The sequence below is a fragment of the Chiloscyllium plagiosum genome, unplaced genomic scaffold (genome assembly GCF_037043375.1).
Source record: "Chiloscyllium plagiosum isolate Xiang-an unplaced genomic scaffold, Cpla_swu_hap1 HiC_scaffold_7, whole genome shotgun sequence".
Lineage (NCBI taxonomy): Eukaryota > Metazoa > Chordata > Chondrichthyes > Orectolobiformes > Hemiscylliidae > Chiloscyllium > Chiloscyllium plagiosum.
The window spans coordinates 75,266,089-75,278,187 of NW_028270145.1; the positions used below are offsets into that span (position 1 = coordinate 75,266,089).

Here is a 12,099-nt window from a genome sequence, read left to right on the forward strand (position 1 = left end):
GGAGTTTGTGGGTAAAATTGAGGACATTGTACAGAGGTTCATCCCCAAGAAGAGAAAGATTATCCGGGGAGAGATTAGACAGCCGTGGCTGACAAAGAAAGTCAGGAAATGTATCAAAGAAAAAGAGAGATCCTATAAATTGGCCAAGAGCACTGGGAAATCAGAAGATTGGGAAGGCTACAAAAACAAACAGAGGATAACAAAGAGAGAAATAAGGAAGGAGAGAATCAAATATGAAGGTAGGCTAGCCAGTAATATTAGAAATGATAATAAAAGTTTCTTTCAATACATAAGAAACAAACGACAGGCAAAAGTAGACATTGGGCCACTTCAAACGGATGTGGAAGTGATGGGAGATAAGGAAATAGCAGGAGAACTTAATAAGTACTTTGCGTCAGTCTTCACAGTGGAAGACATGAGTAATATCCCAACAATTAAAGGGAGTCAGGGGGCTGAGTTGAGTATGGTTGCCATTACAAAAGAGATAGTGCTAGAAAAGCTAAAAGGTCTTAAAATTGATAAATCTCCTGGCCCCGATGGGTTACATCCTAGAGTTCTGAGGGAGATGGCTGAGGAAATAGTGGAGGCGTTGGTTGAGATCTTTCAAAAGTCACTGGAGTCAGGGAAAGTCCCGGATGATTGGAAGATTGCTGTTGTAACCCCCTTGTTCAAGAAAGGATCAAGACAAAAGATGGAAAATTATAGGCCAATTAGCCTAACCTTGGTTGTTGGTAAAATTCTAGAATCCATCATTAAGAATGAGGTTTCTAAATTCTTGGAAGAGCAGGGTCGGATTAGAACAAGTCAACATGGATTTAGTAAGGGGAGGTCGTGCCCCCTTACTTTGAAGAGGTGACAAGTAGGTTAGACTGGGGAAACCCAGTGGATGTAGTCTACCTAGACTTCCAAAAGGCCTTTGATAAGGTGCCACATGGGAGGCTGCTGAGCAAGGTGAGAGCCCATGGTGTTCGAGGTGAGCTACTGGTATGGATTGAGGATTGGCTGTCTGACAGAAGGCAGAGAGCTGGGATAAAAGGTTCTTTTTCGGAATGGCAGCCGGTGACAAGTGGTGTCCCACAGAGTTCAGTGTTGGGGCCGCAGCTGTTCACATTATATATTGATGATCTGGATGAAGGGACTGGGGGCATTCTAGCGAAGTTTGCCGATGATACAAAGTTCGGTGGTCAGGCAGGTAGTGCTGAAGAAGTGGGGAGGCTGAAGAAGAATCTAGACAGTTTGGAAGAATGGTCCAGGAAATGGCTGATGGAATTCAATGTGAGCAAATGTGAAGTCTTGCACTTTGGAAAAGTTTCTTTCTAAACGGTGAGAAAATTCGTAAAGCCAAAGTTCAGAGGGATCTGGGAGTGCTAGTTGAGGATTCTCTAAAGGTAAACATGCAGGTTGAGTCCGTGATTAAGAAAGCAAATGCAATGTTGTCAATTATCTCAAGGGGGTTGGAATATAAAAGCACGGTTATGCTACTGAGACTTTATAAAGCTCTGGTTAGGCCCCATTTGGAGTACTGTGTCCAGTTTTGGTCCCCACACACCTCAGGAAGGACATACTGGCACTGGAGCGTGTCCAGCGGAGATTCACACGGATGATCCCTGGATGGTAGGTCTAACATATGAGAAACGGCTGAGGATCCTGGGATTGTATTCATTGGAGTTTAGAAGATTAAGGGGAGATCTAATAGAAACTTACAAGATAATACATGGCTTGAAGAGGATGGACGCTTGGAAATTGTTTCCATTAGGTGAGGAGATTAGGACCCGTGGACACAGCCTTAGAATTAGAGGGGGTAAATTCAGAACAGAAATGCGGAGACATTTCTTCAGCCAGAGAGTGGTGGGCCTGTGGAATTCATTGCCGCAGAGTGCAGTGGAGGCTGGGACGCTAAATGTCTTAAAGGCAGAAATTGATAAGTTCTTGATGTCACAAAGAATTAAGGGCTACGGGGAGAATGTGGGTAAGTGGAGTTGAAATGCCCATCGGCCATGATTGAATGGCGGAGTGGACTTGATGGGCCAAATGGCCTTACTTCCGCTCCTATGTCTTATGGTCTTATGTCGGAAAATTAAAAGTTAATGGATCAAAGAGCATTTAAAATTGACGCTGACACAAAGGCTCAATATGGAATTTCCAGCTGTTTATAGTATTCAGCAGTGGTTTAGAAGTAAATGTAGGTGGCATGTATATGTTTAGGAAAGGTATGAAAATTGGTCATGTAGTTGACAGTGAGGAAATGCAGACTACAGAAGGCCAGTGGATTGGTCCAGTAGGGAGAAAAGTGATGTTTGGAACTCAATCTGAGAAGATTTTATTTTTATTCATTTAAAGGATGTAGGCACTTATAGAAGAACCGTGATTATCTGAATGACACAGGCGGGGAGTATTTTGTTCGGATAATCGAATGCTGGATAACACACTTTAGCCAAGCATTGGGGACTTGTGATCTTGTCTGGATAAACCTTGGTGAGTGACTAATCTTCTGGAATTTTTTGAGGATGTAACTCTGAAGATGGACAAGGGAGATTCAGTGGATGTAGTGTACTTGGACTTTCAGATAAAATCCCACATAGGAGGTTAGTGAGCAGAATTAGGCGCATGGTATTGGGGGCAAAGTACTGACTTGGATTGAAAATTGGTTGGCTGACAGGAAACAAAGAGTAGTGATAAACAGCTCCCTTTCGGAATGGCAGGCGGTACTGTAGGGATCAGTGCTGGGACCGCAGCTTTTTACAACATATTAATGATATAGAAGATGGTATTAATAGTAACATTAGCAAATTTGCTGATGATACAAAGCTGGGTGGCAGGGTGAAATGTGAGGAGGATGTTAAGAGGTTACAGGTGACCTGGACAGGTTAGGTGAGTGAACAGATACATGGCCGATGCAGTTTAATGTGGATAAATGTATGGTTATCCACTTTGGTGGCAAGAACAGGAAGGCAGATTACTACCTAAATGGAGTCAAGTTAGGTAAAGGGGAAGTACAAAGAGATCTGGGTGTTCTTGTACACCAGTCAATAAAGGCAAGCATACAGGTACAGCAGGCAGTGAAGAAGGCTAATAGCATACTGGCCTTCATAACAAGAGGGATTGAGTATAGAAGCAAAAAGGTTCTTCTGCAGCTGTACAGGGCCCTGGTGAGACCTCACCTGGAATATTGTGTGCAGTTCTGGTCTCCAATTTGAGGAAAGACATTCTGGCTATTGAGGGAGTGCAACGTAAGTTCACGAGGCCAATTCCTGGAATGGCAGGACTACCTTATGTTGAAAGATTGGAGCAACTGGACTTGTATACGCTTGAGTTTAGAAGACTGAGAGGGGATCTGATTGCGACGTATAAGATTATTAAAGGATTGGACACTCTGGAGGCAGGAAACATGTTTCCACTGAAGAGTGAGTCCCGAACCAGAGGACACAGCTTAAAAATAAGGGGTAGGCCATTTAGGACAGAGGTGAGGAGAAACTTCTTCGCCCAGAGAGTGGTGGGTGTGTGGAATGCTCTGCCCCAGAAGGCAGCGGAGGCCCAGTTTCTGGATTCATTTAAGAAAGAGTTGGATAGTGCTCTCAAGGATAGTGGAATCAAGGGTTATGGAAATAAGGCAGGAACAGGATACTGACTGAGGATGATCAGCCATGATCATAATGAATGGTGGTGCAGGCTGTAAGGGCAGAATGGCCTACTCCTGCACCTATTGTCTATAATCCGAATTTCAGATACTCAAATGCTGGATAACTGAGGTTCCTCTGTATTGTCCATCCCTAATTACCACAAAGGTAGTTTTGATGAGTCGTTTTGTTTAACCTTGCAAATCTTGGGGTGCAGGGACAACTAACGCTGAAAGGAATGGGGTCCCAGGATTTTGACCAAATTTTTTTTTCCCCACAGTGAAAGAACAGTGATAAAGTTCTAAGTTAGGATGATGAGTGGTTCGGAGGGATACTCGGGAGGTAGTATTCCCATGAAACTGCTGCCACTGTCTTTTTAAGTGCAGAAGTCATGGAAGGAGCTTTAAGAGAAAATCTTGGTGAGTTACTACAGTGCATTTTGTCTATGGTGCACACTGCTGCCACTGAGCAGCTGTGGTGAAGACAGTGAATGTTGAAGGTGGTGAGGGAGTGCCAATCAAGCAGACTGTTGTGAGTTAGTTGTTGTAACTGCTTCCGGTGTAGAATATTCCATCACACATGCATTGTGCAAACATCAGCAAAACTCCGCTCTGATCTTACGATAGAGGCAAGATAGTTGATGAAGCAGTTGAAGATGGTTAGGCCTACAACACAATCTGAGGAAGTATGACGCAATGCATTTCAGTCGTCAAAAGAGGAAACGAAATATACAATAAATTGTGGAATTCTGGGAAATGTTTTCTGAATTTGGTTGAGACAGCGAGCATGATCAGGAAGGTTAAGCTTGAAATGTATAGAACATTAGTTAGTATGGAGCTAGGGTACCATTCACATTTCTGGTCACTGCATATCAGGAAAGATGTGGCCTGACCGAGGGTAGAAAGGCAAGCTGCAAGGATGTCACCTGGAATGGAAAGTTTTATCCACAAGAAAGACTAGATAAGCTGGATTGCCTTCCTTTGAAACAGAGGGGAGATTCAATTGGGGTATAATAATGTATGAAGGATAGAATAGATTGTCAGGATCTATAAGACCTATTTCTGTCAGTGGAGAAGTTTGGATACTCTTTTTTTTCCCCCCCTGTATGAATACAATGGGCCTAATGCTTTCCTACTATGCCATTAACTTTTCTATGATTCTATAACGAAACAGGGAACTAGCATTGTATTGAGTGAAATATCTGTAGCAAAACAACTTCACAAGTTGCATCCATCATTCAATTACTCCCCCTTTTCCTTATAAAACACACAATGCTGCAAAAGGGCAGAATTATCTTATTATAAACATGGCAAATGCACATTGTGACATTATAATCAAAAACACTTCAAAGTAATAGAAAAGTGCTGTAGAACGTTAAATTTTTAAAAAGTCAGCTAAACAGCATTCTCGAATACACAAAGTTAAACACCATCACCTGAAGGAGCAGCGCTCTGAAAGCTAGTGCTTCCAATTAAACCTGTTGGACTATAACCTGGTGTTGTGTTGTGTTATTTTTAGCTTTCTACACCCCAGTCCAACACTGGCATCTCCAAATCAATACTTAGAAATAACATTCTTTTAACTTGCTGGGGTATATTTTTGAACTGCAATTTTGAACTTCCAGAATGGCAATTATTGAGGGCACGTAGATCTTATGAAAAGCTGCAATTCCCCTCTAAACCTGATGGTACTGTTGGGCTTGGCTAAGCCACTTTAGTCAGCAGACACATTAGCAGTGAAGTTGGTCATAATTGGGAAAATAATGTGGTATTTCATAAGACCAGCTAAAATCCGCGAGAGACGAGAAGCAACAAATGTTTGCAAGCCAGGTGCATCATTTCAATGTAGTTAATTAATGGGCCTTAATAGTCTGTGCTACATGTATGTAATTAGTGATTTGGAAGTACAGATCTCTTAGGACAGCTGGAAAAATTACACTTTGTGAAAGCTTTTCATCTTATACTCATCAGGAGAATTGGCAAGGACACCAACATAAAGGGAAAACAACATTTACATTGTCGGAGAGAAGAATGATTGTTTAGCAAGCAGACTCTGATTGGCAAAGATGTTGCCATGGTGAATGCACCAGTTAGACTGACAGTCAACTACAGAGCATGGTCTAAATACTAAATCAGGCAAGTTGATTCTGTTTATTAAGACATTCTCCCGAGAAATAACCCACTCACTTATTTTGGTGAGTTGAAACAGGTGTAGTGTATACCTGTTCTTTCTATCTGCAAAAAATAGGACTCTGAAAACCACTTACGTTCATACAGTTTTCAAATGTGGGAGAGTCTAGTACTAGTTTAAAAATGAGTCAACTCAAATTCAAAGCAGAGGTAAGGTGAAATGTTTTTCGAGGGTTGCTGGTCTTTGGGAATTCTCTATCTCACAAGAAGTGGAAGCTGGGTCAGTGAAGATATTCAAGGTAGAGTTAGACACGTTATTAATGATCAAGGGTACATGTAGTTAGGGTCACAATCAGATCACCCATAATCTTATTGAATGGCAGAGCTGGCTCAATAAACAGAATGATCCACAAATCTGTCCCTACTTATGATTTTGTGGTTCTAATCCAATATCTATGTAAGCACAGGCTGAATTTGTTACACTGACTGCACTTGCCAGGGAAAGTGCTAGTTGCTGCTTTTTTTTTTACTAATTTCTATTTGCTAATAAGTCAGGTACAATGAGATCAGCATCCAGTATGAACAGCTTCTTGAACAGCAAGTCTGCGTCTTTTCATAATACCACAAACTAATGTAATATGGCAATGTGGATCATGGGCTAGAATATTTCTCATGATAAAATTGCTCTCCATTTTGAACTATTTTGATAAGTAAATCACCAATGAGTCTTTGAAAACACTGCATATTGAACTGCTTAATATATTAAAATTATTCATAGTAAACTCTGACAAAGTTTACTGTGCGTTGGCTTGATCAGTAACAAGACAAAAATGCAAGCAAAAAAAAAATTCATCTTACTTGCTCAAGGCCTTCTACAGTAGCAGTTTCTTTGTCATCATCAACACCAACATACAAAGGTTCTTTCTTCAGTGAGATTTTAGCTAAATCTTCCACTCTACGAGTTTGTGTTGCAGAGAAAAGCATTGTTTGTCGTCGCTCTGTAAAGGTTATATACAAGCTATTAAGGATTAATTCATTTTTGTTTCAAAGACCTCCACTTAATTTATTTTTATCTCCCGAATTGCTAAATTGGCCAGAAAGGTATTTTACAATCAGTCAACAAACTAGAATATATCTCCTCGTATTAAACTATAAATGTTCCGGTCATCCCCTTTACCCTTCAGTCGAAGCAAAATGCTCAGAGACACAGTATGCTTTTAACGCCACCTCTATTCTGGGCCCTGGAGGGAGACAGAACGACCGCCCATGTGCACAGGGACACAGGTTCTTGGGTCTTCTGTGACTGCAGTTTCTTATTGAATTATATAGTCATTTACAGGGAGCAGCATCCAGATAAGGCAACATGGTATATATTGAAATGATGACTGTTACAATCAGCGGGCACCAACAGTAAAGATTAAGCCATCTGCTATTACACAATGAATATTCTTAACTTTAACTGATTTCACATAAGGAATACTTTTCACCTTGTTAACTGACCTTACATACTGAATTCTTCCAATATTATTAAATTACTCTACATAATGAATGCTTTTCCATCTTGTTAACCCATTAACCTTGCTCCAGCACGTCATTGTTAACTGCATCTACTTATCTGATCTGAGTCATGCTCAGCTGAACATAGTTTCACAAAACTCAACTTAACTCTGTCCCTACCTGCTCGTATCCTTTACATATTCTCATTCCAAGTTGAAAAATAATGAAAGTCAGAACCAAACAAACAACTTATGAAGTGCACCATAAACTGTTAAACATCCAAAAGTATTTGATGTGGAGCGATTAGGGAAAACGTTCCTGCACTAATGCACCTGTGTCACTCCATTTTTTTCCCTTTGTAAATAACGGTTGACCTCAGTGACAGCTTGCTTTTTAAGTTTGTGTAGCCTCTAATTTTGTAGATATTTTTAGACCATGTAGGCAAATAAAAGTAAATCTTAAAAATAGGAAATTGAAAATCTGCAAGCTGGGCAAGAGATGGAGATGCAGATGGAATCTTGTTTCTTTTAGGACTTATGCTGGAAAATATAAGTTGGGATGTCAGGCAAAAATAAGGGCAAACTTGGGTGAATATTTTCAGATTGTTACACTTTGCTCACATTCCACATCAAGCGTAGAAATAAGACAATTAATGAAACAGAAAATATACTGAATATTCAGACAAGGTTTGATGAAACAGAAATAAAGCGAGAAATTGCTAGAAAACTTCAGCAGGTCTAGCAGCATCTGTGGACAGAAATCAGAGTTAATGTTTCGGATCGAGTGAACCTTCTTCAGAATCTGTTTGATAAGATAGAACTAACATTTTAGAGTCCATCAATTACTCAAAAATAATTCCCAAACTAAAGATTGTATTAATGCAAGAAAAACCTCACCATTAAACTGCAAATGCTTACCACAATCTGCCAAGTATGCTAATTAATACAGTATGCTCAAAAAGGGAAAACACACAGGTTACATTCCCTGAGTATTTAAAAATCCAAATGTTAATGTAAACTTACTTAAAACAAGCTAGTGGTTTCCATAATGATTATGCTAGATTTGAATGCAATGGTAGATCAAAGTTGCAATGATCTGAGGCTACATGAACTTAGTGCATCCAAAATTCCAAAAGTAGTCATGGACAAAGTCTTAACTTATCTTGACTAGAAAGGTTAAAATTAATTTGAAATAGAAAACATTTAATATTGCATTTCTGGGATTTTGGAAACAAGTTACTATGGTAATAACTATTACTATTTTAATATAACACGACTATATTGCCTTCAAAAGTACAAATAAAATGACTGAATTAACTCACTCGGCAGAAGTCTAATTATCTGTTTCAACTCTTCTTCAAATCCCACTTCGAGGATACGGTCCGCTTCATCTATTATCAGACATTGCAGGTTCTTGTACATAAATCCTGGTGTGTTCTGCCAAGAGGAGATTAACAAAATGAACCATCCAAATAATATCTCAAATGGAAGATTTTAAAATCTCAATGATCTGAATACCACCTCCATTCGAAAGTTTCAAAAATTAAAATTGTAAATCCATTATGTATGGTGTGAAGTCAAGAAGATATATTCTGAAGAAAGGAATTAATGTGAATTTTGAAACATTTACATTGTAAATTTCCAAGTCTACAACAGAGGAATCAGAGCTAAGTAAAGCAATTACCAGGAAGGATTATAATGCAAAACGGAAATTTGAAAAGGCATAAAGACAATGCGAAGATGAGCTGAAGGTGTTGCCTACCACAACATGAGAATTGTGTAATGAGGAGTAGATTAATTTGTATTTGAAGTCAAGCATAGACATCTAAATTCCAAGAATGAGGATCCCTCCTGATAGCAGCACTGAAAAAGGGAGATACAGTGGCATTTTAACATAGCTCTAAGTGCAGTGTATATTCTTAAATCAGCTTATTCCTTTAGACATTTGAATCCTAACATAGCAAGTCCATAGCACAGGAGGAGCAAATGTGCTTTAAGGTAGAAAGTAGACCTATATGATTATAAGAAGATCCTACAAGTACTTGTATCCTAAACTATAACATATCACACATTACTTTTCTTTGGATTGCCCTGTAAAGTACAATGTTTGAACATAGTACTTCAGTCCCTACGTTGCTTCTAGTAAGCTTGACTGATAATCACAAATTGAATATTAGTATAGCTACTTGCACACTCAATTGTTCAGCAAGTGCCGTTTACACTGAGTCAGATGAACAGTTATATTTTGGGTTTTGCAAACACAAAGAACAAGGGCAGCATCTGCATGGCAACATCACAACACGCAAGCCACACACCATTCGGATTTGTAAACGGGCGGTTGTTCTTTCACTGTTGCTTGGTCAAAAATCCTGGAACTGCCTTCCTCAACAGCACAGTGGGTATATCTATACCAAAAAAACCCGTAGCAATTCAAGGCTGTTCATTATTACTTTCCAAGGCAACCAAGAACGTACAATAAATGCTGGCCTGGAAATCAACTCCCACACCACATGAAAAAGTCAAGATACTAAATCTTAAAAGAAAGCAGTTAAGATAGATTCAACATCATCCTGGGTTCTACTGCTTAACAAAGTCGTTATAGCCTAAACTATCTTTGACAAAGAACATGTGCTGAATGAAATTTCTTTATAGAAGCTAGCTATATTCAACAATCTTTATACAAAAATTAATTGACAGGATGGTTCTACATAATTAAAAATCAGACACCAGGTTATAGTCCAAAAGGTTTATTTGAGATTGCAAGCATTCGGAACTTCACTCCTTTCTCAGGAGTGGTATGATAGGAAGGTATAAGACACAGTATTTATGAGCAAAGTATTTTAATCAACAGCCTATCTCCTAACTGATTACAGGATTCAACAAGGGCAACTAGTTTTAAAGCTGTTAACCTGGTGCTTACAACTACTGTGTCTTATGAACTGAGCCAGTACAAGAGGAAGAAAACTTATTTACAAAAACAAATTATGCAATCAAGGTTTACAAGAAAGAATCATCATTTTGAAGTGCCAACTTCAATCAGTGGTAATACACTTGTCTGATACAGTAGTTTGAGTTTAAGCCCCAATCCACAGTGTTGATCAGAATCTTAAGCTCTCATGTTAGTGCTGTATCTAAGAAATGCGGCACTGTTGGTGGTAATTTCTTTTTAGCTCAAATGTTAAAATTGTGGGCCTCTCTCTCACTTAGTTGAGCATACAAGATTTCCTGGCAGTATTAAATGGGGATTTGGGGGAGCTCTCCCAAAGGCATGACCAATATTTATCCCTCAATCAACATCACCAAAACGATTTGTTTATCTATGTTGTTGCATAATATATGCCATTCTGAAAAGTATATAATAGATTGCAAAATGTGTTGCAATTTCCTGAAGTTGTGAAGGATACTAGCCAATGGAAGTTCTTTTTTATATATATTTATGAGACTTTCACATGATAAATGCTTATTACCTGCAAATGATCCAGAAGTCTGCCAGGAGTTGCAATTAAGATGTTGATTCCATTTGCCAATTTTTGTGCTTCTGCTGTTCTGTTGCTGCCTCCCATGAGTAAGCCATAAGTATGAACATGGTGTGCCATTAGCTCTTTCAGAACACCAAATGTCTGCATGGCTAATTCTCGAGTTGGTGAAAGAACGAGGATACCAGTTCCTGACGAAACAAGATTATTTTCAATTACAGACCACAACCACAGTGTAGTTTTATGAATACCTCTAAACTATTTCTACTTCAAAAATTGGATGACTGTAATGATGAATTGAAGTATAATTGGGGCTGAGGGGAAAGAGGGCTCAAAAACAGGCTAAATTAAGAGACTTTTACTGTTTAGATTTTACTAGATTTTTCAAAGCGACAACATTTATAAGGCTTGAAATTAAGGTAAACCAACTACACATATTTGATATTCAGATTTTCTTTCAGAAACAATTCCAATGACTGAAGACATACGGTTATAATGGAGTATTAGCAAAACAAAATACCGTTGCTGTAAATCTCAAATAACCGAAAGATTGGCAATTTACACGTTTAGCAGAATCAACTCTGATGAAAGAACACCAGAAATGCTAACTTTGTTTCGCTATCCATAGATGCTATCAGACTTGTTTAACTCTTGCATCAGTTTTTAAAAATTAAAAACATTATTTGCTATCAAAATGCATTAGATGCTGTTCCAAACGTAACAAATCAAACAAGTTCTACATAAATCATTAAAATTATGAATTATGTTCAATGAGTGAACCACTATTCAACTTCAATCAAGCAAACCTGAGCTATTTGCTTACCGTTTCTGGGCATGAACTTAAGTTTGTAGATCAGTTCAATGGCAGGAATGAGAAATGCCAATGTCTTCCCACTGCCTGTCTTGGCAGCAGCCAAAATATCCCTAAAATAAACAGTTAGGTTTTAATTTCATAGCTTTGAATTTCATCTTCCATCGGAATTTTATTACTCCTATTGGATAAATATATCACGTCTGGAAAAACAGGTCTTACACACTGTCCTACCGTCCACAGAACACAACAGTAGAGTACAGGCCCTTCAGCCTTCAATTGTTGTGCCGATCTGTGAAACCAATCTGAAGCCCATCCAACCTACAGTATTCCATTATCATCCACATGTTTATCCAATGACCATTTAAATGCCCTTAACGTTGGTGAGTCTACTACTGTTGCAGGCAGGGCATTCCACACGCTTACTACTGAGTAAGGAACCTTAAATGATTCTGGAATCAAATACTAATGATCAAAAATAGCAATTTCAGAAAAAGGATACAAATAACTTTAAATATGTATTTTAAAAGAAATAGCTCTCTCAATTCTTTTGCCGCACCAACCATTTCT

The 12,099-nt window shown here is 38.8% G+C and overlaps 1 protein-coding gene across 2 annotated transcripts in view; it reads right to left on the bottom strand.

The window, feature by feature from the left end:
- ddx18 (DEAD (Asp-Glu-Ala-Asp) box polypeptide 18) overlaps positions 1 to 12,099 on the bottom strand; it is a 40,299-nt gene that overhangs the window by 14,103 nt on the left and 14,097 nt on the right. For both annotated transcript variants that reach the window (XM_043694008.2, XM_087989190.1), the window contains exons 5-8: positions 11,542 to 11,642; positions 10,710 to 10,909; positions 8,565 to 8,679; positions 6,605 to 6,744 (exon numbers count right to left, since the gene is read on the bottom strand). In XM_043694008.2, the coding sequence (XP_043549943.1) occupies positions 6,605 to 6,744; positions 8,565 to 8,679; positions 10,710 to 10,909; positions 11,542 to 11,642 (556 nt within the window). The remainder of the gene's footprint in view (positions 1 to 6,604; positions 6,745 to 8,564; positions 8,680 to 10,709; positions 10,910 to 11,541; positions 11,643 to 12,099) is intronic.